The 24,742-nt window shown below is 65.1% G+C and overlaps 1 protein-coding gene across 2 annotated transcripts in view; it reads left to right on the top strand.

The window, feature by feature from the left end:
- The window catches only part of COL5A1 (collagen type V alpha 1 chain), a 97,178-nt gene that overhangs the window by 28,515 nt on the left and 43,921 nt on the right, over positions 1–24,742 (top strand). For both annotated transcript variants that reach the window (XM_036329171.1, XM_036329169.1), the window contains exons 5-25: positions 5,848–5,979; positions 7,161–7,298; positions 8,027–8,227; positions 8,982–9,155; positions 9,298–9,354; positions 10,034–10,075; positions 10,249–10,311; positions 12,873–12,947; positions 13,764–13,856; positions 15,543–15,599; positions 16,303–16,356; positions 16,671–16,724; positions 17,517–17,570; positions 18,010–18,063; positions 19,165–19,218; positions 19,482–19,526; positions 19,754–19,807; positions 20,445–20,489; positions 21,068–21,121; positions 21,389–21,433; positions 22,019–22,072. In XM_036329171.1, coding sequence (XP_036185064.1) covers positions 5,848–5,979; positions 7,161–7,298; positions 8,027–8,227; positions 8,982–9,155; positions 9,298–9,354; positions 10,034–10,075; positions 10,249–10,311; positions 12,873–12,947; positions 13,764–13,856; positions 15,543–15,599; positions 16,303–16,356; positions 16,671–16,724; positions 17,517–17,570; positions 18,010–18,063; positions 19,165–19,218; positions 19,482–19,526; positions 19,754–19,807; positions 20,445–20,489; positions 21,068–21,121; positions 21,389–21,433; positions 22,019–22,072 — 1,599 coding nt within the window. The remainder of the gene's footprint in view (positions 1–5,847; positions 5,980–7,160; positions 7,299–8,026; positions 8,228–8,981; positions 9,156–9,297; positions 9,355–10,033; positions 10,076–10,248; positions 10,312–12,872; positions 12,948–13,763; positions 13,857–15,542; positions 15,600–16,302; positions 16,357–16,670; positions 16,725–17,516; positions 17,571–18,009; positions 18,064–19,164; positions 19,219–19,481; positions 19,527–19,753; positions 19,808–20,444; positions 20,490–21,067; positions 21,122–21,388; positions 21,434–22,018; positions 22,073–24,742) is intronic.

Genomic DNA, 24,742 nt, shown 5'->3' with positions numbered 1-24,742 from the left:
TGGCCGGCTGGGCGGGGAAGGCCGGTGGGATGGGGGGGCGGGCGTCGCCGGGAGGGGATCACGGAATTAAGGGCACAGAAGAGGCACTGGGAGTGTGTGCCAGGCTGGGAGGCGCTGGGGGCAGCTGGTTTGGGCAAACGGAAGTCCATCCTCTGTGCCCACGGCCCTGAGGTGGCGAAGCTCCCAACGCGAGCTCCGTGACCCCCCGCCCCCCCTCCCCACAGCGGCCGCGGGCTGGATGCCATCTCATTATCGGAAAAGGCAGAAGCGGTTCCCTCAGCCACACGCTCCTGGCGCAGCGAGGCCGAGGATGTGTGCGTCCTGGGGTCTGGCAGCCGGTGCCCTCGGCTGCCCGGTGGCTGCGGCCGGAGACGGGCCGCTGGTGGCTGCCCGGGCATCGAGGCTGGCAGCAGAGCGGGGTGCCGTCACGAGCCGGGCGCGGTGGCAGAAGCTTCTAGGGCTCAGCCGAGCCTACCGACCTGGCCGGGAAACCAGTGGCGTCAAAGGAGAAACTGGCCGTTGTCAGAGCAAGGGGCTGGGCACGGCGGGCATCACGGGGTTGGCATCAGAGCTGAGCTGAGTGATTAGCGGGCCTGGCCTGGGGTCAGAGGTAGGATCAGGCGCAGCCTGCGTTCCGGAGGCTCGCGGCCTGGGGACACCGTGGTGTGCGGGACGCGTCCAGGCCCCTCGCCAGACAGCTGCTCCATCGAGGGCACACCAGTGCCGCCATCACGGCTGCCCCGACGCCCTGAGCCTCCTCCCCGTCCCGACTGCCTGTGAGAACGTGTGTGCAGATGCCAAGCTGCCGGGAGAGGGGAAATATTGTATTTGAGTTGGATGAAATGTGAACTAGAAGTCCTGTTGCTTAATAAAAACGTGTGGTTTTGATTCACTGTTCCTGTCGTAAGTTCTCTTCTGCTGAGAGTTGAAACTGCGAGCCAGGAGCCTGACATCTGGTGGGAGAAGAGGGGAGGGAGGGGAGGGAGGGGAGGGGGGAGGGGAGGAGAGAGGCAGCTCTGACAGTCACGGGAGGCGGAGAATGCCAGGACCTTGCTGAGTGGCGCCGCTGGGTTGGGCGCCAGGGGGGAGACAGGTGAGGTGCTGAGCTGCGATGCCCGTGTACCATGGTGGGGCCCCGGGCCGGGCAGCACAGGCAGCCCAGCCTGCACCCCCACCCCCCCGCCCCCCTGTCCCTGAGAGGGAGGAGCCCGCGCTGGGTGGCGGAGGGCTGTGGGGCTGTGTCAGCGTCCCTGGGGAAGGAGGGTCCCCAGGTGCGTGGCCAGAGGCAGGGCCGCGCGGCTGAGTGGGAGGGAGGCGTCGGGCCTGGAGAGCCAGCGCAGGAGCCGGTTCTGCCTGCGGAGTTCCTGCTCTGGCTCCTCACTGGGGGTTTGGACCCGCGCTGGGCCGCGTGCCTCCGGAATCAGGTGCTCATGGGCCTACTGGACTCCAGGACCGTCACCCCATTCTGCCATTGAGTCACCACTTCACCCGTCGCTGGGCCAGTGGGGCAGCCGGGGACGGTGCAGATTCCTCTGCAGAGCTGTGCACACCGGGCGCCCTGCCCCACACCCCGGGGGCCGTCCAGGGGCCACGCCTAGTCCTCCTGCGTCTCTCTCTGCCTTCCTGGCACAGAGGAGGGCTCACACACCTTCGCCACCTGAGAGGCGGGAGGGCCGGCGCCTGGCTGGGCCTGTGGTTCTGACGGGCAGGGTGGCATCACTCCTCGGGTCGAGCCTGTGGCACTGCCTTCCCAGCTCTGCCCTTCAGGGTGGAACGTGCCTGTGGCTGGACCCAGCGGAATGGGGGAGGGGGCACAGGCGCTGGAACCGCCCCAGCCTCCGGCCAGAGAGTGGCGGCCGGGCTTGAGGGGCCTAAGGAAAAGCCTGCTGGATGCATGGTCTGACCTCGTCCACGGGGCACGAGGAAAGGCCGAAGTGTTAGGGGGAATGGGCGCCGCCAGGCAGTGCGGCTCTGGGCATGGCTGTGCCCCTATGTGTGAAGCAGCGGCTAGCATTTGGGAGATGCTCAGGAATTGTTACTGGATGGATGGTGGATGGAAGGAGGGAGGGATATATGGATGGATGGTGGATGGTGGATGGATGGAGGGAGGGAGGGATATATGGATGGATGGTGGATGGTGGATGGATGGAGGGAGGGAGGGATATATGGATGGATGGTGGATGGTGGATGGATGGAGGGAGGGAGCGACATATGGATGGATGATGGATGGTGGATGGATGGAGGGAGGGAGGGATATATGGATGGATGGTGGATGGATGGTGGATGGTGGATGGATGATAGATGGTGAATGGATGATGGATGGTGGGTGGATGACAGATGGTGGGTGGTGGGTGGATGATGGATGGTGGGTGGATGGTGGATGATGGATGGTGGGTGGATGATGGATGATGGATGGTGGGTGGATGGTGGATGGTGGATGATGGATGGAGGGTGAATGACAGATGGTGGATGGATGATGGATGGATGGTGGATGGAGGGTGGAGGATAATGGATGATGGATGGGTAGATGGATGGTGGATGGATGATGGATGGTGGATGGTGGATGGATGATGGATGGTGGGTGGATGATGGATGGTTGATGGATGGTGGATGTATGGTGGATGGTGGATGGATGATGGATGGTTGATGGATGATGAATGGATGATGGATGGTGGATGGATGATGGATGGTTGATGGATGGTGGATGTATGGTGGATGGTGGATGGATGATGGATGATGGATGGTTGATGGATGATGAATGGATGATGGATGGTTGATGGATGATGAATGGATGATGGATGGTTGATGGATGGTGGATGTATGGTGGATGGTGGATGGATGATGGATGGTTGATGGATGATGAATGGATGATGGATGGTGGATGGATGATGGATGGTTGATGGATGGTGGATGTATGGTGGATGGTGGATGGATGATGGATGATGGATGGTTGATGGATGATGAATGGATGATGGATGGTTGATGGATGATGAATGGATGATGGATGGTTGATGGATGGTGGATGTATGGTGGATGGTGGATGGATGATGGATGGTTGATGGATGATGAATGGATGATGGATGGTGGATGGATGATGGATGGTTGATGGATGGTGGATGTATGGTGGATGGTGGATGGATGATGGATGATGGATGGTTGATGGATGATGAATGGATGATGGATGGTTGATGGATGATGAATGGATGATGGATGGTTGATGGATGGTGGATGTATGGTGGATGGTGGATGGATGATGGATGATGGATGGTTGATGGATGATGAATGGATGATGGATGGTGGATGGATGATGGATGGTTGATGGATGGTGGATGTATGGTGGATGGTGGATGGATGATGGATGATGGATGGTTGATGGATGATGAATGGATGATGGATGGTTGATGGATGATGAATGGATGATGGATGGTTGATGGATGGTGGATGTATGGTGGATGGTGGATGGATGATGGATGATGGATGGTTGATGGATGATGAATGGATGATGGATGGTTGATGGATGATGAATGGATGGTGGATGGTGGATGGATGATGGATGGTGGATGGTGGATGGATGATGGATGGTGGATGGATGGTGGATGTATGGTGGATGGTGGGTGGATGATGAATGGATGATGGATGGTTGATGGATGATGAATGGATGGTGGATGGTGGATGGATGATGGATGGTGGATGGTGGATGGATGGTGGATGGTGGATGGATGATGGATGGTTGATGGATGGTGGATGTATGGTGGATGGTGGGTGGATGATGAATGGATGATGGATGGTGGATGTATGGTGGATGGTGGATGGATGATGGATGGTTGATGGATGGTGGATGGTGGATGGTGGATGGTTGATGGATGATGGATGATGGATGGTTGATGGATGATGGATGGTTGATGGATGATGAATGGATGATGGATGGTGGATGGATGATGGATGGATGATGGATGATGGATGATGGATGGTTGATGGATGGTGGATGTATGGTGGATGGTGGATGGATGATGGATGATGGATGGTTGATGGATGATGAATGGATGATGGATGGTTGATGGATGATGAATGGATGATGGATGGTTGATGGATGGTGGATGTATGGTGGATGGTGGATGGATGATGGATGGTTGATGGATGATGAATGGATGATGGATGGTGGATGGATGATGGATGGTTGATGGATGGTGGATGTATGGTGGATGGTGGATGGATGATGGATGATGGATGGTTGATGGATGATGAATGGATGATGGATGGTTGATGGATGATGAATGGATGATGGATGGTTGATGGATGGTGGATGTATGGTGGATGGTGGATGGATGATGGATGGTTGATGGATGATGAATGGATGATGGATGGTGGATGGATGATGGATGGTTGATGGATGGTGGATGTATGGTGGATGGTGGATGGATGATGGATGATGGATGGTTGATGGATGATGAATGGATGATGGATGGTTGATGGATGATGAATGGATGATGGATGGTTGATGGATGGTGGATGTATGGTGGATGGTGGATGGATGATGGATGATGGATGGTTGATGGATGATGAATGGATGATGGATGGTGGATGGATGATGGATGGTTGATGGATGGTGGATGTATGGTGGATGGTGGATGGATGATGGATGATGGATGGTTGATGGATGATGAATGGATGATGGATGGTTGATGGATGATGAATGGATGATGGATGGTTGATGGATGGTGGATGTATGGTGGATGGTGGATGGATGATGGATGATGGATGGTTGATGGATGATGAATGGATGATGGATGGTTGATGGATGATGAATGGATGGTGGATGGTGGATGGATGATGGATGGTGGATGGTGGATGGATGATGGATGGTGGATGGATGGTGGATGTATGGTGGATGGTGGGTGGATGATGAATGGATGATGGATGGTTGATGGATGATGAATGGATGGTGGATGGTGGATGGATGATGGATGGTGGATGGTGGATGGATGGTGGATGGTGGATGGATGATGGATGGTTGATGGATGGTGGATGTATGGTGGATGGTGGGTGGATGATGAATGGATGATGGATGGTGGATGTATGGTGGATGGTGGATGGATGATGGATGGTTGATGGATGGTGGATGGTGGATGGTGGATGGTTGATGGATGATGGATGATGGATGGTGGATGGATGATGGATGGTTGATGGATGATGAATGGATGATGGATGGTGGATGGATGATGGATGGATGATGGATGATGGATGATGGATGGTTGATGGATGGTGGATGTATGGTGGATGGTGGGTGGATGATGGATGATGGATGGTGGGTGGATGATGAATGGATGATGGATGATGGATGGTGGATGGTGGATGGATGATGGATGGTGGATGTATGGTGGATGGTGGGTGGATGATGGATGATGGATGGTTGATGGATGATGAATGGATGATGGATGGTGGATGGATGATGGATGGTTGATGGATGGTGGATGTATGGTGGATGGTGGGTGGATGATGGATGATGGATGGTGGGTGGATGATGAATGGATGATGGATGATGGATGGTGGATGGTGGATGGATGATGGATGGTGGATGGAGGGTGGATGATGGATGATGGATGGGTAGATGGATGGTGGATGGTGGATGATGGATGGTGGGTGGTGGGTGGTGGATGGTGGGTGGTGGGTGGGTGGGCGGGTTGTTGGGCAGATGGGTGGATAACAGATAGATGGGTGGGCAGACAGCCTGGTTGGGTGGTTTGGAGGCAGCAGCTCCGAGAGGAAGGCTGGCTGAGGACGGGCTGGTCTCCTGGGTTCCCGCTGGGGCCCCTGAGCCGCTTGTTCAGGGCTCCTGTCCGTTTCCAGGGTGACATCCAGCAACTGCTCTTCGTCTCGGACCACCGGGCGGCGTACGATTACTGCGAGCACTACAGCCCCGACTGCGACACGGCCGTCCCCGACACCCCCCAGTCTCAGGACCCCAACCCAGACGAATACGTGAGTCGGCAGCTGGGCTGGTAGTGGTGGGGGGCAGTGGGCCAGGCAGGCGGGGGGTAGGGGGAGACTCGGGGGTGTGGCACCTCCATGGTCAATAACCCACCGGGCAGGACTATGACCGAGTCACCCCGGACGCGTGTCATGAACCCTCTCCCTAAGCTTCAAGCAAGATGGCGAGGTGTCTCTTGTTCCCTCAGCCCTGGCAGGGGTCTGTGTCCCGGGCAGGGGGCCTGTGGCCCGGGCAGGGCCTGTGGCCTGGGAAGGGGGCCTGTGGCTGGGCAGGGGGCCTGTGGCTGGGCAGGGGGTCTGTAGCCCGGGCAGGGGGTCTGTGTCCCGGGCAGGGGCCTGTGGCCCGGGCAGGGGGCGTGTGTCCGGGCAGGGGTCAGTGGCCGGGGCAGGGGCCTGTGACCCGGGCAGGGGTCTGTGGGCAGAGGCGCCGCAGGTGCCTGGGCTGAGTCCGCGGGCGCTGAGGGCTGCTCATTGCGAGCCACGGGCCCCGGACCCCGGCGTGGCCGCTCCGAGGAGCAGCGCGTCCCGAAGGTCTCAGGACTGTGTCCGGAGCTGCGTCCCCTCCCGTGACCTCTGCGGTCTGGGTCCGTCTTTGCCTCCTCCTGCCCTCACACCCCAGCGGCGCCTGGTTAACGTTTCTGGCAGTCCCTCCCCTGCTGCCAGCGCGAACCCTCCCGGCCCTGCTCAGCTCCCACGCCCAGTCCTGCTCTCCACCTCCCCCGCCTCCCTCCTTCCACCTCCTGCCAGACACGGCGAGGCCCCAGGAGGCTGCGGGGCCCAACCCCCACAGCTGGATGGTGCCCGCAGCGGAGTCCCAGTGGCCAGGCCTCCTGGTCCCTGCCGTGCAAATGTCCTGGGGCCGGGGCTTCCCCGCTGTGGTCGGGGAGGCCTCCCTCCTGGTGACAGAGCCCTAGATTGGCTGGTTGGCGGACCCTCGGGTTCTAAAGGGTCAGAGCGACTGGGCCTCTTGGGACTCAGTTTTCTCCGAAGGGGACCTGGGCCGTTTCCCCCCCGGGCCTCTCGGGGGCTGGCTCAGCTTCCCACGTCGCTGGGGGGTTCGTGCCCGGACGGGGGCGTGGCATATGGAGTCCACGCCTCCCGCCGAGCCCGGCGTGGAGAGAGCAGGGTCTCCTGACCGGCCCCTCCGTCCTCACGAGCCTGTCTCCTCCCAGTACCCGGAGGGCGACGGGGACAGTGAGCCCTACTACTACGAGTACCCCTACTATGAGGACACGGACGACCCCGGCAAGGAGCCCGCCGCCACCAAGGAGCCCGTGGAGGCCGCTAAGGAGACCACGGAGATTGCCGAGGTGAGGCCAGCGGGCAGCGGCCGGGGTGGGGGAGGGGGAGGCGGAGGGGGAAGGGGGAGGGGGAGGGGGAGAAGGAAGCTGTGAGAGGGAATGTGGGGCCGCCCAGTAGGCGTGGGTGGGGGCTCGGCCCCATGTGATGGCCGCACGCGATGCGTGTTGGAAGACGGTGTCCGCGGTGACGTGTGACCTCGGGCTGAGGGGTGAAGGGGCACCGTCCCCTCCCCAAGGTGCTGGGAGACTGGCTGATCCTGTTCTGTCTGGAACGTTCTCTCACTTTTTCTGGTTACTCTTCACCCAAGGATGTTTCCCGTTGATTTTTAGAGATAGTGTAAGAGAGAGGGAGAGACGGAGAGAACAATTGATGTGAGAGACACACATCGATTGGTTGCCTCCTGCACACCCCTGCCTGGGGCTGGGGATCGAGCCTGCAACCGAGGTACGTGCCCTTGATCGGGAATCGAACCCCAGACCCTTCAGTCCTCGGGCCGGCGCTCCATCCACTGAGCCACACCAGCCAGGGCACGTTCTCTTACTTCTAAGACAAGGGTCTGAGATACAATTCACCCTTTCCAAGTGTGCGGTCCGTCCCCAGCATCCTCCTGGCTGGGCTGCCTCCTCCTGGGCCCGGGGTGGCCCGGCACCCAGAGTCCACAGGGGTCTTGGCTGAATGGGCCAGGCTGTGGGGCAGAGGAACCCCAAGACCCAGCCCTGCCTCTCCCCGCCCTCAGGCGCTGACTCTGCCCCCCACGGGGGCCCCTCCCGTGCCCGACACCAGCGAGGGGGCCGGGAAGGAGGACCCGGACTCACTGGACTACGACTACGTGCCCAGCGAGGACTACTACACGCCGTCCCCGTACGAGGACAGCTACGGCGAGGGCCTCGGGGCCGAGGTGCCCACCAGCACGGCCGGCACCGCCAACGCCTCCAACGTAATTGCTTTTCTCCTGCGTGGGCTCGGCTGGGGCCGGGAGGTCAGGACCCTGGGTCCTTCTCTCGGCCCCTCCCCGGCGTCCGGTGCAGGCGGAGGTGGGCGAGGACAGGTGCTGGCGGACCGACCGTGTCCGGTCTGGGGCCGGGGCGGGTCAGGCGGGACAAGGGTTCGAGCCGGGGGTCTGAACGTGGCGTGAAGCGGGTGCTCTGGGCAGCGGCCTGGGGCAGTGATGGGTCTCGCTCTCAGTCACTGCATGGCCTGTGCGCCCGCCTCCTGGGGCCGTGGCCCAGCTTTCGGGTCAGGGAGGGACCCAGCACAGCGCCCGCCCGGCACACAGGAAAGCTAACGCTTTGTCTGCCATAAGCGTGTATAGACGCCAGGATGGCTTCCGGTTTGGACGCGTGGCAGGTAGCTGGCCACATTCTCGGCGGCCACGGAGCGGACACGCTGGTCCTCCTGGGTGCAGACCCCTGTGTCGCGGGCGTGGGATTAGGGTCATGTTATCCCGAGACCCTGAGACCCGTGGGGGCGCCCTGAGGGCACCGCCGAGGTGGCCCGGGGTCTCGGGGAGGCTGGGGCAGTGCCCGTGGTGAGTGAGGAGGCGCAGAGAGACCAGGGACCCCAGGAGCTGCCCTAGAAGTTAGGCGCCAGGCCTGGGAGGCCGCTGACCCCGAGCCCCAGGTCGCGGCCCCGGGCCCAGCAGGGAGGGGCCTCTCTCAGCGGCTCCCCTGCCCCTCCCGCTCCGTCCCCAGCCGGCCCCGCCCCCGGTGGAGGGGAAGGAGGACCTGGACGGCGAGTTCACGGAGGAAACCATCAAGAACCTGGACGAGAATGAGAGCTACTACGACCCCTACTACGACCCCACCGTGTCCCCGTCCGAGATCGGCCCGGGCATGCCCGCCAACCAGGACACCATCTTCGAGGGGGTGAGTGCGGCGCGGCCCTTCCTGGCGGCCTCCGGGGCGTGACAGCCCGGGTGGCCCTGCTGGGGGAGCGTGATCACGGCCTCACGGTCCCCTCCGCTGTCCCTGTCCTCTCATTCCCTCCGTCTGCGCTTCTCACCCCCAGATCGACGGACCGCGGGGCGAGAAAGGTCAAAAGGGAGAGCCCGCCATCATTGAGCCCGTAAGGACGTTTTCTTACCCTGGTCTCTCTGGTCCGCGGGGGGCCAGGGTCCGGGGGGGCCAGGGTCCGGGGGGGCCAGGGTCTGGGGGGGCCAGGGTCCGGGGGGACCAGGGTCTGGGGGGGGCCAGGGTCCGGGGGGACCAGGGTCCGGGGGGACCAGGGTCTGGGGGGGCCAGGGTCCGGGGGGGGCCAGGGTCAATGGGGGGCCAGGGTCTGCAGGGGCCCAGGGTCTGCGGGGGGCCAGGGTCCGTGGGGGGCCAGGGTCTGGGGGGGGCCAGAGTCTGGGGGGGCCAGGGTCAATGGGGGGCCAGGGTCCGGGGGGACCAGGGTCTGGGGGGGGCCAGGGTCCGGGGGGGCCAGGGTCCGGGGGGGCCAGGGTCAATGGGGGGCCAGGGTCTGCAGGGGGCCAGGGTCTGCGGGGGGCCAGGGTCTGCGGGGGGCCAGGGTCTGGGGGGGGCCAGAGTCTGGGGGAACCAGAGTCCGTGGGGGGCCAGGGTCCGGGTGGGGCCAGGGTCGGGGGGGGGCCAGGGTCGGGGGGGCCAGGGTCCACGGGGGGGCCAGGGTCCGCAGGGGGCCAGGGTCCGCAGGGGGCCAGGGTCTGGGGGAGGGGCTAGGGTCTGGGGGGCCTCGGAGAGCCGGGCTCCCGGGTCTCAGCGCGTCCCTGTCCTGTCTCTTCCAGGGCATGCTCTTGGAGGGGCCACCAGGCCCCGAAGGCCCCGCGGTGAGTGTCACCTTTTATTTCCATGACGTGTGGGAGGTGCTGGGTGGGCGATCAGGGTCACCCCTTAAACTCCTGACGGAAGAGACAGTTTGCTGCCTCGAGCCGACGCCGGGGCCAGCCCGTGGGAACGGGTGCTGCCTCTGAACTCTGCTCTGATTTTAATTTAATTCCAGGGCCTCCCGGGACCTCCAGGGACGATGGGTCCCACGGGCCAAGTGGGCGACCCTGGAGAAAGGGTAAGGGCCGCCTCGGCTCCCGGGGTCCCCTGCTCTGTGATGGACGTTGCCACGGCGACTTCCTTCTCCCAGTTGCCGTGGCCCCATAGCCTCTCACGCCACCCGCTTCCTGCGCCCAGTCTCCCAGGGGAGGGGCGGTCGGCTCTGGCCCGGGGCTCGTGTCCCACCCAGGCCGCCAGTCCGAGTGACAGCGACCCCGCAGCTGCTGGGCCAGAGCTCAGGGCTCCCGGATCTGCCAGGACCCTCCTCATCCGAGAGCCCCGGCCTCGATTCCTTCTGATCCCCTTCTGTCCTGGAAACCAGGGGGCTTCTCTGGAGCAGATGGGTGCGTTCCGGGGTCACCTGGGCCGAGGGCCGCACCTCCGGGTCCCTGCAGGGGAGATGAGGCCTGGGCCCAGGAGGTCGCGGCTCCATCCTGACACCTAGCGGGGCTTTGCGGGACTGCAGCGGTGGGCAGCTGCTCGGCTTGGCCTTCACAATCTTTTCCTTTCACGGTGGTTTCCGTGCTGGACATGAACCGCTGGGTGAGCCCGCGGCTGAGGAGCTGACAGCGGCTAAGCCGCGGGTGAGAGAAGCGTGTGTGCGCCCTAATGGGCGTTCGCCCCCAGGGGGCAGGTGCCGGAGGCCTGCCCCGAAGCTGCCCCGCAGGGAGGCCGGGGCTTTGCCTGTCAGGCCCTCGGGCTGCGGGCGGCGCCCGGGGCGATTGGCCGGATGCCCGCGGTGGAGCCGCTGAGCTCCGGGTCAGCAGCTGGGACAGGGAGGCTCCCCTCGCTCCCTGTGGCCGGGTGACCGCTGAGCGTCCTGCCTGGGTGGGGCCTCGAGCAGGACTCTGCCATTTGTGTGTGCATCTGTGTGTGGGTGCACGTGTGTACCTGTGTGTATAACTCTGTGTACGCGTGTGCGTGCATGTGTGTAAATCTGTGTGCATGCGTGTATATATGTGCATGCGTGTATATGTGTGCATGTGCGTAAATCTGTGTGTATATGTGTGCATGTGTGTGTATGTGTGCATGTGTGTGTATGTATTGGCCGGTGGCTCTGGGGGCCCAGAGTAGGCAGCTCGTTCTTCGTGGCCTCAGCTGACCTATAGGCTGCCTGGCTCCCATGGTCCCTGTCTTGCTGGCACCCTGCTCCCCCCCCAGCCCCACCCCCCCCCCCCCGCCATCATAGTTCCAGACAAGCAGGTGGGCCTGCTCTCCCGCCGCATGGCCTGAATGCTGCAGTGGGGCGGCATGTCTACCCACGCTCCAAAGGCCCACGGGAGACGGGTGGTGCTGGTCCTCCCACAGCTGTCAGCAGTTGGACCCATGAGTGTGGTGAAGTCCACACGACAAAGAGAGGGGCCACGTGGCATAGCAGACGCTGCTTTCTCTCTTAGATGTAGGATGGGGTGATGTGCTGTGCGTTGTGCCGGATATGACTGATCTCTCTCAACCTCAGTGTTGTGTCTGAGCAGGTGCTCCCTGTGTCTGAGCAGGTGCTCCCGTGTGTCTGAGCAGGTGCTCCCTGAGTCTGAGCAGGTGCTCCCTGTGTCTGAGCAGGTGCTCCCTGTGTCTGAGCAGGTGCTCCCCGTGTGTCCGAGCAGGTGCTCCCTGTGTCTGAGCAGGTGCTCCCGTGTGTCTGAGCAGGTGCTCCCTGAGTCTGAGCAGGTGCTCCCTGAGTCTGAGCAGGTGCTCCCGTGTGTCTGAGCAGGTGCTCCCCGTGTGTCTGAGCAGGTGCTCCCCGTGTGTCTGAGCAGGTGCTCCCTGTGTCTGAGCAGGTGCTCCCGTGTGTCTGAGCAGGTGCTCCGTGTGTGTCCGAGCAGGTGCTCCCTGAGTCTGAGCAGGTGCTCCCGTGTGTCTGAGCAGATGCTCCCCGTGTGTCTGAGCAGGTGCTCCCCGTGTGTCCAAGCAGATGCTCTCCGTGTCTGAGCAGGTGCTCCCTGTGTGTCTGAGCAGGTGCTCCCTGAGTCTGAACAGGTGCTCCCCGTGTGTCTGAGCAGGTGCTCCCCGTGTGTCTGAGCAGGTGCTCCCTGTGTCCGAGCAGGTGCTCTGTGTGTGTCTGAGCAGGTGCTCCCGTGTGTCCGAGCAGGTGCTCCCCGTGTGTCTGAGCAGGTGCTCCCCGGGTCCGAGCAGGTGGCCGCGTTGACCCTCTTCCTCTGAGCTACCCCAGGCAGAGTCAGCAGGCGGACGGGCCCTCACTGACAGCGCAGAGGAGGCCGCTCTGAGCAGCCGGCCGGCTCCCACGGGGCTGCTGCCGGTTTGGGCCCGAGACCTGGAAGGGTGGCTCGGGGGTGGACGCCCTGAAGCTCCACCCCTGACCCTCCTGGAGGGTCACCTCGCTGGACCCGCCCGGACCTCGTCCTTCCTCATCCCTCCCCCCGGGAGCATTTCCTCATCCCGACCCCACAGCAACGCCCCTTCTCTGGGCTGGGGTTCTGGAATATTCCGGCTCAGGGCCTTGCACTGCTCTGTGCTTGTCCAGCATGTTTCCGGCTGGGCCGTGGCTCCCACCCGCCTCCCGCCCAGCCCAGCTCGTCCCTCTGCACTCTGACCAGGCCCTCTTGGCCCCTCTGTCCACAGGGTCCCCCTGGGCGACCAGGTCTTCCGGGGGCCGACGGGCTGCCCGGCCCCCCTGGGACCATGCTCATGCTGCCCGTGAGTAGCCCGACTTGTGGGGGCGCGGCTGATGGGGGTGCGCGGTCGATGGGGAGGGGGCCCTGGGCTCTGTTTCTGAGGGGGACAATCTCCTGGCCACAGACTCGCCCCAGCCAGGGCGCACCGTGTCCTAGAGGCAGGCTCCTCTGGGGGGGGGGCGCCTTCACAGAGGAGTGGACCCCAGGGGCGCCCAGGGCTGCCCCCCCCCGAGGGGATGGAGTCAGGTCCCTGGAGGAAAGCTGTGCCATCTGCCTGGTGTCAGACATCCCGTCACCACTTGGGCCCCGAGTGGGCGTGTTTGCCAGCGGGTCCCTCTGGGAGCTTGCCCTGCCAGTGACCTTGTGGGTGAAGGTCATGGGGCATCTCCTTCATGGGGAGCCCAGGCCTCGGGGAGAGTATGTGGTTGGTCGGGACATTGGTCTTCTGAGTGTCTGTCTGTCTGACTGTCTGATACCGGGGCAGCTGGGCGCGGCTCAGGGCACCCGCTGGAACGAGGCGTCCTCGCGAGGCCTCCCCGGTGCAGGCGTCTGCCTGGGCCCTTGGCGTTTCCTCGTAGCACCTTGGGGCCGTGGGGTCTCAGGGTGGACGCCACCAGTGCCAGGAAGGGCTTCCCGGGCACGGGGAGGGTCTCCGCAGGCCCCGGGCTGAAGTTGGCACAGTAGGGCGGCGTGCACGGGGTGGGGGCGGGTAGAAGCTGCCCAACCAGACCTGTGAGGCTCGACTTCACCCCGGAGGCCGACGGGCACTGCCCAACCCTGGGGTCCAGTGTGGCACCCCCATCAGAGCACCCTTGGTGACCCCCGTCTTACCCCACAGTTCCGGTTTGGAGGGGGAGGCGATGCCGGCTCCAAAGGCCCCATGGTCTCAGCCCAGGAGTCCCAGGCTCAAGCCATCCTGCAGCAGGCGCGGGTGAGTGCGAGGGGCCTGGGGGGTGGGGCCTGGGTGAGTGGCGAGGGGTACCTGGCATGGGGCACTGGGGCACAGGGCCAGCCCTCTCAGCAGGCCCGGGTGAGTGGCCCTGCGATGGGCAGACACTTCCGAGAGCCCCTCGCTCGGCCTGGGGTCCCGCGGAGCCTGCGTCCTCACCGCTCCCCTCTGCACGTTAGCTGGTCAGTGGGCTGAGCCTGTGATATGAGGCCGGGAGTGAGAGAGACGCCCCCTGTGCGCTGGGCTGGGGGTGCCGCTCAGCAGCCTTGCCGGCCGCCTCCCAGGCCCCAGCCAGCGGGTGGCGCTGATGATCAGAACGGGGACCGGGGCAGTTGTGGGACAGCGGGAGCATCGCGTGGCCGCGGTGGATAAACTGCCCGCGGATGCCGGGCGGTGCGTGACCAAGCCGGCTGCAAGGCTCATCGCCCGCCTGCCTGCTGGCCGCGCCGCCTGGTGCCTGGCAATTGGAGCCGAGAGGGGGCGATGGGCTGGCAGGATTTTGAAACAAAACCTCCTCCCACAGGAAAGCTTCCGTGGGTGGGGTGGGCGCAGGCAGCACGGGGCGGGCAGGCTGACTGCGGGGCAGGTGTGCGCCCGTGGTGGGCGGGTGGGACGGGGTCTCGCGGGGGGTGGGCGGGAGGACACCCCCACAGGTGTCTGTTGGCTGCGGCTCCGGCTGCTGCCTCTGGAACTGAGTTCCCCTCAGAAGGGCTCCCCAACCACTGGAGGGCGCCAGACCGCCTCAGAATGAACCGCTGTCAGCCCGGGCACACGTGCAGCACACTCCCCCCCGCCCAGCCCGGGCACACGTGTAGCACACTCCCCAGCCGCCCAGGCCGGGCACACGTGTAGCACACTCCCCCCCGCCCAGGCCGGGCACACGTGTAGCACACTCCCCCCCCGCCCAGGCCGGGCACACGTGTAGCACACTCCCCCCCCGCCCAGGCCGGGCACACGTGTAGCACACTCCCCCCCGCCCAGCCCGGGCACACGTGTAGCACACTCCCCAGCCGCCCAGCCCGGGCACACGTGTAGCACACTCCCCCCCGCCCAGCCCGGGCACACGTGTAGCACACTCCCCAGCCGCCCAGCCCGGGCACACGTGTAGCACACTCCCCAGCCGCCCAGCCCGGGCACACGTGTAGCACACTCCCCCCGCCCAGCCCGGGCACACGTGTAGCACACTCCCCCCCGCCCAGGCCGGGCACACGTGTAGCACACTCCCCAGCCGCCCAGGCCGGGCACACGTGTAGCACACTCCCCAGCCGCCCAGGCTGGGCACACGTGTAGCACACTCCCCAGCCGCCCAGGCCGGGCACACGTGTAGCACACTCCCCAGCCGCCCAGGCCCAGCCAGGGCTGTGTTGCCAGCTCACTCCGAGGGCGGGGCTGGGGAGCCAGGAAGGAGGGCAGCACAGGCTCTGAGCACCCCAGGTGGAGGGAGCCCCTCCCCAAAGCGGGAAAGGCACCCACCTGGGTCCACCCTCCGGGCCACCCCCTTCTCTGTTTGTCGTGGCTGGTGCAGGAGCCCCAGAGGAGCCGAGGGGGGGTTTTGGGCTGCCTCCCACCGCCTCCCAGTGAGCAGCCCCTGCCCCGGCGGCTCCTGCCCCGGCGGCCCCCTTCCCGGCGGCCGCTCACCTCTCTCAGCCGGTCCTGTTTCTCTTGCAGTTGGCGCTGAGGGGCCCGGCCGGCCCCATGGGTCTGACTGGGAGGCCTGGCCCGGTGGTAAGTCACCAGCGGGGGAGCCGGGGGCACGCGGCGAGGGTGGGAGAGGATTGGGCGCCTTTAGCGTCACCGTCACCCACGCCGACTCAGGGGCGCTGGTGGGGGGCGGCCTGGGCGGGCGGGGCGGGCGTGGGTCCGGGGCCGGGAAGCCTCGGTGCTGGCACTGGCACTGGCTGCGGCTTTGCCCCGCGCTCTGGGCCTCTTCCTTTCGGGGTTCAGCTGAGGGCAGTGTGTGGGGCACGGGGCCTGCAGAGGGGACCCCGGGCACTGCCCGGAGGTTTAAACGCTCCGTGTCCCACCGCCATTCCCCGGGGGAGGGACCGGCCGCTGCCCGCCCCCCCCTTGCACTCAGCGCCCTCCCATGCGCGTGGCTTGGGCGCCCCCTCGGGCATCCTGGCTGCGGGCCCTGGGATGTCCGCACACTGCCCGACCCGCAGGCTGCGCCCTGTGGTCAGGTTCACCCCGAAGGTCACCGTGGCTCTGGTCCCCCCACCGTCCACAGTTTCCCTCGAAACTAGGAGGAGACCCCAGCAATGAGCCCTCACCCCCGCCCGCGGGGTCGGGTTCTGTCCCAGGCGGGCAGGGCTGGGTCGCCGCCCTCACGGGGGAGCCCTGCCCACGGGGGACCCCAGTCGTTTCTGCGCCCCAGCCCCGGCCACGCAGCCTTCACCTGCCGCGTTCCTAACCAGCCGTGTCTCCACAGGGCCCTCCCGGGAGCGGAGGCTTGAAGGGCGAGCCGGGCGACATGGGTCCGCAGGTGCGTGGCCCCCGGCCTGGCTCTTTGCAGGGGCATCTCGGGGTGGGGGAGGCTGTGACTCAGGGGGGGGGTGCCCCAAGGCGGCATGTCTTCAAGGAGGTCCGTGGGGATTGTCGCGTGCTGGGATGCGGGAGGGGAACGGAAGTCAGGTGACCGTGCGGGAGGCGCTGGCGCTCTGTGCCTGGCCCTCGCCCTGTCCCGGGGTGGGTGCCCTCGAGCGAGCCGCGAGGAGGTCGAGCCACAGGGACAGGAGTTTGCTTTTATCTCTGAGACGCCTGGACAGGAACTGACCTTTGCCCTTTGACCTCGGACAGGGCCCCCGAGGGGTGCAGGGCCCGCCCGGCCCAACGGGAAAGCCTGGAAGAAGGGTGAGTGTTTCTGGCCCCGGACCGGCTGGGCACCGACGGGGCGGGGGTCCGAGCCATGTGCCCTCCACTCCCACCGAGAAGGCCGGGCCGGAAGCCGGCTGCTGCCTCCTGTCCCGGGCGGGGCTATCTCCCTGCCGGTCCCCCTCCCGGGCGAGCCGGGCCCATGAGCTTCTCCCGGGACTCGCCGGCCTCTGCCTCCCCGGCCTCTGGCCTCCGTCCTGAGCGTGTGCATTTAGTTTAACAAACATTTTAAAAAATATACCTTGACTGACTTCAGAGAGGAAGGGAGAGGGAGAGAGAGAGAAACATCAATGATGAGAGGGAATCATTGATCGCTGCCTCCTGCACACCCCACACTGGGAGTGGCCTGTGCCCTGACCGGGAATGGCTCCGGGACCTCCTGGTTCGCAGGTCGGTGCTCAGCCCCTGAGCCGCACGGCCGGGCCCGATCATCCGACTTTAGCTTGAATTCCAAGCAGCTGGAAGGAACTGCGCTGGCTGGACGGCGGGGCCCCGTTCCCCTGAGTCTCGGCCGGCAGCCCCGCAGGCTGACCTGGCCCCTTAGTCCCTCTCCCCCGAGAGGTCTCGCCTGCGCCTCATGCCATCACCTCCAGGCACAGAGGGGCACGTGGCGTTGCCCCTGCGGGTCGTCCCCGACGGCGAGGCCCGGGAGCAGAGCCCCCTGGAGGCGTCCAGCAGCCGGACTCCGGTTCTGGCCGCCTGGGCTGGGCACTGCCCTCGGCTTCACGGGAGCCACCGCTCGGTGCCGACCCTTTGCCTCCTGTGTCCCAGGGCCGGGCTGGCAGCGACGGCGCGAGAGGGATGCCTGGCCAGACTGGCCCCAAGGTAGGCGCCACGCATGGCCCCGCGTGTCCTGGCCACGGCTTCGCTGTCCTCGTGCTGATGATGTGGCTGACACGCCGGTTATACTGATGGACAGGATTATGGGGACAAGTAGTGATGCTCACACCCATATGGGTAGGGTCTGGGGGAGGGAGGACCTGTTTGGGCCCCTCTGGGCCCAGGCACGTGCCCTGACCGGGAGTCGATTGAACTGTGACCCCCGGGGTGGCGGGTGGATTTCACGAGCACGTGTGACAGTTAGTTTGGGCGCACATCTGCTGCTTTTGTGTGGGAGGTGAGCCGGCGGGTGGCCCTGGGACAAGAGGGGAGAGGAGGTGGGGATACGGACCCAGGGCAAGAATATGCGGGGCCCCGGGCGCAGGACGCTGCCCGACGGCGTCCCTGTGCGGCGTGGCCCTGAGCAGCCTCTGTCCTCCCACAGGGCGACCGCGGCTTCGACGGGCTGGCAGGGCTGCCCGGAGAGAAGGGCCACCGGGTGAGTGCCCAGGGTGGGGAGGGCCGTGCCCAGCCCGAGGTCCCGGTGGCCTGCGTGCGGCAGGCGGTGTCTCCGGAGGCCCTTCCCCCGGCCTCAGGTTGCTGGGGTGCGGCTGGGTCCCCTCGATTCCAACGTGGCCGCTGCAGGCGCCTCCCGGGGGCGATGAACGTGGCGTGAAGCTTTGCGGGTGGAGGCGCCAGGAGCGGATCTTCTCCGGCGTGTGATGGGGACGCGGCGGCCCAGTCCCGGGGGGCGGTGGGGGGCGGGGCAGCTCCTCCCGAAAATCACCTTCTGGTGGACAGGCCTCGGCGCGGGAGGCGTGGCTGCTCCCCTCCGCGTGGGCTCCGCACGCCGCCCCGAGCGGCTCCCTGGGGGCTTCTCCCCTTTCTCACTCATGGCGCCGCTTGCATTCATTCATTTATTTAAATATGTCTTTATTGATTTCAGAGAGGGAGAGAGAGAGAGAGAGACATCGATGAGGAGGGAGAATCTTTGATCGGCTGCCTCCTGCACTGCCCCCTAGTGGGGATTGAGCCGTATGTAACCCGGGCGTGTGAACTTGACCAGAATCCAACCTGGGACCTTTCAGTCCACAGGCTGGCGCTCTATCCACTGAGCCACCCCGGCTAGGGCATGACGCCTCTTTTATATTGAAGCACATTCTGGATATGCAGGCACGTGTGCGCACACGCACACACATAGACACATGCACATACATGTATGTATGCGCACGCACACATGTGAACACAGCCACAGGCACACATGTACATGCGCACACGCACACACATGAACACAGACACACACACATGCGCACACACTGTCAGTGGGGTCCGTCCGTCACACTCGGTGACACTGAGAGATGGCTGCTGTGGCTCAGCCAGTGCTGCTCGGCCTGCTGCCCCCAAGACGCCGGTTCCCGGTGTCAGCCTTTGCGGGGGAGCCGGCCAGGCCTCACCACGTCTCCCGCAGGGCCCCCCGACTCCACGAGGGGCTGCGTGGGGGATGGGGGTTTCCGTCTCAGAACTAGAGAAAGCCCACGGGGACGTGGGACAGGCGTGCGCGACCCCCTCAGTGGCTAACCTGGCTCTGCTTGGCTTCCAGGGTGACCCTGGCCCCTCGGGCCCGCCGGGACCGCCGGGAGAAGACGGAGACAGGGTACGTACCCGTGGGCCTCGCCGCCCCTGCCGTCCCCTCTCGGAGCCTGGCAGGAGGAGTGCGTGTGGCACACTGGTCGGTGGCAGGGACACTGCATGGGCGAGGCAGACGGGACCGTGGGGGGAAGCTGGGGAGGGGGGGCCGCGTGAGGCAGGCGCTGCGTCCTATTCTGGCTGGACGCGCTGAAGCGTCCCCAGGCGAGGCCTTAGCGTCCAGGCCTTAGCGTCCAGGCCTCCCTAATCTCTGGCCCCTGCTCCCCACAGGGTGATGACGGAGAAGTCGGGCCCCGAGGGCTGCCCGGGGAACCGGTAAGTGGCTGACCGGGCGGGATTCTGTGTCCTCACGGGGGGCTGGGGGGGGGGCACAGCTGCAGGAGGGACTCCCTCGGGGCTGAATCGGGGACCGTCTTCGAGCAGCGACAGCGAGGGGCTCAGCAGGGACCCAGAAACAGATATGGGGCTGGAGGATCGGTGGGGGGCGGGCAGAGGCGGAGCCCTGGCCGAGTCCGAATCACCTTCTCTCTCTCCTCTTGCAGGGGCCGCGCGGTCTGCTGGGGCCGAAGGGTCCTCCGGGCCCCCCGGGACCTCCTGTAAGTCCTGTCACCTGCTGTGTCTGTGCCCACCCCGTCCTCCCTGCGGCCCACTCGGGCATTCAGGCAGCCGGCTCACCGCACTGACCGCGGGCATGCTTGCCCAGGGCCAGTGCGCGGGCGGCCAGTGTGCGGGCAGCCGGTGTCGGGTGCCTGTGGCCAAAGGACCCCGGCGGCAGGTGTGGGTGGCGGGTGGCGGCCCGGAGCCAGCCGGCGTGACAGCCCTGTCCTCACGCGCACACACGTGCGCTGGTATGAACACCAACCTGGACGCCACGTGCTCCCTGCTGGACAGCACTTCCAGCAGCTTCTGGAAGTTCTAGAAGGAGGGAGAAGCCCATGGTTCCAGGGCGGCTTCCCCAGGGCGGCCCGGCCCGTCCTGTCCACCCTCCTCGGCCCCTCTGCCCTGGGCTCACCTGCTTCCCGCGAACGCTGGACCTGCCCCCCTCCCCGCGGGGCCTGGAGCTCCGCACCCCGCGCCCATCAAGACCTTAGGGTCTCTTTGGGGCCAGGGCTGCCCCTGCCCCAGGGCCGTGCGTCCTGTGACATGCGGGCCGGGCCGGGCCGAGCGTGGGGAGCGGGCTTTCCCGCGGAGGCGCCTTCGCCCACATTCAGTCTCCGCTTCCATCCCCTCTAGGGCGTGACGGGGATGGACGGCCAGCCGGGCCCCAAGGGAAGCGTGGTAAGTGTCCGGGGCCCCGCCACCCGGCCTCGCGGGGTCCCCAGGCGGCGCGCACAGCCGGGCCAGGGCGATGTCACCCCGAGACCAGACGGGCTGTGTGGAGGAGACCTGCCCGAGCCCGGGCGCAGGTGGGCAGCCCCGCGGGAGAGCTCACGCCAGCCGGGGCCGGTCAGCCGGCGTGGGGGGTCCCTCCTCACTGTGGGGGCGTGAGGGGCACCCCTGGGCCCCGCCGCCACGTGTGGTCTCTGGGCGCTGGCTGGGGGCGCTCTTCATGCCCCCCGTGTGGCGGGAGGGTGGGAATTTTCTGGTCAGTTGCTCTCACCTGCCCCCTGCCGGCTGTCTGGCCTGCGTTTCAGAGCAAATGGGTGCTCGGGCCCCAGGTCGCGAGCCTTGCAGGTGCTCGTCTGGGCCGCCGGCCTCTCCCGTGGGCAGCCTCCTGGGTGCTCGCGTCGGGGATGAGACAGACTGGAAGGCCGGGAGGCCGGGAGTGGGAGGCCCAGACCCCCCAAAGAAGGGATGCAGTCCCCCTGCCCACCCTTCAGAGCCCCCTTCAGTGCCTTTGCTTTCATTTCCTGCAGGGTCCCCAGGGCGAGCCCGGCCCCCCCGGACAGCAGGGCAACCCAGGCGCCCAGGTAAGCGAGTCGGGTGGGTTTCGGGGCGGCAGGAGGCACAGGGTTCAATGTGGTGCCTGGGCCCGAGCCCCACTGAGCTGCCCGTGCTGCTGGCCGCCTGAAGGGGCTGCAGCTTGGAGGTGGCCTGGAACCCGGGCGGGTGCCGGAGGAGAGACGAGGGGAGGGGGGAAGAGGGGAGGGGGGAGGGGGGCGAGGGGAGGCGTGGGGAGGAGGGGAGGTTCCCAGCCACCAGTTCCTGACCTTTCCACCTGCTCTTCCCCTTCCCAGGGTCTGCCAGGCCCCCAGGGCGCCATCGGGCCCCCAGGAGAGAAGGTAGGTGGGCTGGGCTGGGCATAGGGCACCCTCGCCTGCCTGTGGGGTGCGGTCCAGGCCGGGGAGGCGTGCGGGGCATTGCCAGCTCGGGATGCGAGCCTTTGTCCTCCCCAGGGTGGGGGAAGCTCAGAGCAACAGGCCCAGAGGTGTGGGTCCTTCTTATTCACTGATTTATAAATTCACTCACTCACTCTCTCACTCTCTCATTTATTCATTCATTCATTCACTCTCTAGCCCTGTATAGGGGGACCAGATTTAGGAACAAGAGTAATATGGGGGCTCCGTTTAATTTGAACCTGGCCGGGCCTGCCTCCACCTGGGGCCCTGCCTCCACCTGGGGTCCCTCCCCCACCTGGCTGGGCATTTGTTCCCATTGCAACACCGAAGGCCCTGGGGCAGCGAAGGCTGACCCGGCCTCGCCGGTGCTCCATGTGCTGGAGGCTTCCAAGCCGACGGGCTGGGGATTGCCTCTGTGCATCCTTCAGCAAATGGCCTTTGACAGAAATGGCGAAAGTCCCCGTGGGGCGTGCAGGGCAGGTGGCAGCTGGGAGCCGGCGCCAGCTCACGGGGTCTGCTTTGTTCCAGGGCCCCCTGGGTAAGCCCGGCCTCCCAGGAATGCCCGGCGCCGACGGACCCCCGGTGAGTACCCTGCTCGCCGCGCCCCTCACGGCCCCGTCCCTGCCCAGGGTTGGCTGGGACCCAGGCTCCGGGCCGGCCACGTGCGTGGCTGTCACTCACGGTCCCACCTGCTTTGGCGAAGACCCACAGGAGACCTTGAGCCGGATGGCTGCAGAGGACTGGGCTTGGGACACGCTTTCCGGAACGTGTCTCCATGAGGGGTGGTGACTGCAGGAGTGGGAACGTGGTTACTGTTGGAGGCGCGCGGGCTGTCGGGACCCAGCCTCGCCGCCTTCCCTCCGGAGGCTGGGCTGGCGCAGGCGGGGCCTGTCCCCGGAGTTGGAAAGGAGGGAGGCGTGCGCGAGTGTATTTTTAGGGCTCACGCACCCAGCAGGGGTGGTGGGCGGGAGCAGGCAACGTGCAAGCACGCAGCTGTGGAGCCAGACCGGTGCTGCCTAGAAATAGCGTCGGTGACAGATCAGGCTGTGGGGGCGGGGGGGGGGGGGGGTGACGCATGAGGCCCGGCGTGGGGGTAGCCGTGTCCCTGCGCCCGCCACCCTCTCTGTAAGTCGCTGGTGGGTTTTTTGGGTCTTTTTGGAATATTCAGTTGGGGGTGCGTAGAGCCCATTTCAGAAAACAAGATGAGCCGTGTAATTATTCCGGACACGGAGCCTTCGGTGCTTTAGTGACGCCGTGAAAAACCGAGCGAGGGCGTTTGCGTCCATGATTAGCGGGCGAGCTGAGCAGCGCCCGGCGGAGGTCGCTGGGCCGGCCGGTCGCCGGTCGCCGGTTGTCCCATCGGGACCGGGGCCCGCAGGTGCCAGGCTCGCCGTCCTCACGAGACCCGAGGGCCGCCTCCTGGGCGTTCAGGTGGAAAGTGACGACGGCTTTGCAACGTGCCATTTACGTCCTTAACTTACACCCGCGCCCAGCTGCGTCCTCTGGTGACAAAGTAGCACGTTGTGTCGTGGGAATTAGGGAACTAAATGAAATGACAACAAAGCGAAGCCACCCCACCCCGTGGCCGAGCGTCAAACGCTGAGGCCCGGGAGGCATCGCCGCCAGCTGTAGGTTCTGTCTGTTTCCTGCCGTGGTTCGCGTCCGTGGGGCGTGTCCTTCCACGTGTCAGGGAAACTGCCAGGCGCGTGGCCCTGCAGGAAGGAGAGGTGCCTGGGAGGGGACTGGGCCCAAACCCCACTTCCCTCACTTCCTGCCATGGAACCCCCTCCTTGCAATGCACTGGGGTCCCCAGGAGTCACCAGCCCTTGGGAGTCTGGGGGGAGACAGGGCCTTTAAAGGAGCCCTTGCCCAGAGCCAGGCGGCGGCCTCTCGTGGACTCCACGCCTCTCTTTCTTCTTTTAAATGTTTATTGATTTCAGAGAGGAAGGGAGAGGGAGGGAGAGAGAGAGACATCCATGAGGAGAGAGAATCGTGGATCAGCGCCTCCCGCACGCCCCCTACTGGAGATCCAGCCCGCAACCTGGGCATGTGCCGTGACCGGGAATCGAACCCAGGACCCTGCAGTCCACAGGCCTACGCTCTATCCACTGAGCCAGACCAGCCAGGACATCAGTTACAGCTGACGTCCAGGATTGTTCTGTGCTGGTTTCAGTGTAGCACAGTGGTTAGCCCATCGTACGCTTCACGGACCCTTCCAGCCCCACCCGCCACCGTGCAGTTAGGACGATATTGCCGACTGCCTTCCCTGTGCTGTGCTTGGCACCGGCCTGTCCTGTAACTGCCCATCTTTACTGCCAATCCCTGTACCCCCCCCCGGCCCCCCGGCTTCCCAGCCCCCCAGCCACCTGCCCCCCGGCCCCCGGGCCCCCAACCACCTGGCCCCTGGCCCCTGACCCTCAAACCCCTCCCCTCTGGCAGCCACCAGGCTGTGCTCTGTGTCTGTCTGTGTTTTGTGTGTGGGTTTCCTCTGTCCTTCAGGTGGCACTTGCCCTTCCCTGTCTGACTTACTCACTGAGCACGATGCCCTCCAGGCCGCCCACCGAGGGTCCACCGAGCACTGAGGGTGGGCGCTGGCCCGCATGGCGCTGTGCTGGCTCAGCCCCGAGGGTGCCGGGGCCGAAGACACAGGGGAGCTCCGCCGGCCGCACAGCGTGCTCACGCGGGCTCGGCGGGAAGGAGGATGGAAACAGGCCCTTCAGAGCGGCCGGTGTGCGGCCTCGGGCGAGGCTCCTGCTGCTCTGCCCCGAGTTGTTTGGCTTTGGCTTTGGCTTTGGCTTTGGCTTGGGGGGGGCGGGGAGCCGGACGAAGAAGCCTTCCTTCCAGGAGTTGGAGGCGTGTCAGCAGCTCGCGGGGGACACGTGTGGCCGAGCCGCCCCTCGGGGACGTCACGGGGCCGGTGACCACGGGTCCCCGACTCGGGACCGGAGGACAGCCGCGTGCGATGCTAAATGAGTGCGTGTCACGCCCGAGATGCCCACCTCGCAGGCGGCTGCGGAGCGAGGTGGCTGGAGGGCGTGTCCCGCGGCGAGCCCCGGTGCTGGGAGGGGCGCGCAGAGGATTTTAATTTGCTTTTGCGTTTGCCTAATTGTGTACGATGAGCATATGTCGCTTTTTTAATCAGAAAAACATCTAGTGCAAGTAATTTCAGCTTCATTAGTTCCCGTTATAGAAGTGGGGTTCGTTCGAGAACCCGGGGGGCAGGCAGACAGCAGGGAGGGGCCGCGGCCTGGG

Source organism: Myotis myotis, unplaced genomic scaffold, assembly GCF_014108235.1.
Source record: "Myotis myotis isolate mMyoMyo1 unplaced genomic scaffold, mMyoMyo1.p scaffold_m19_p_12, whole genome shotgun sequence".
NCBI lineage: Eukaryota > Metazoa > Chordata > Mammalia > Chiroptera > Vespertilionidae > Myotis > Myotis myotis.
Note: the sequence above shows the minus strand (reverse complement) of the source record. Positions and strands in the feature narration are given on the sequence as shown.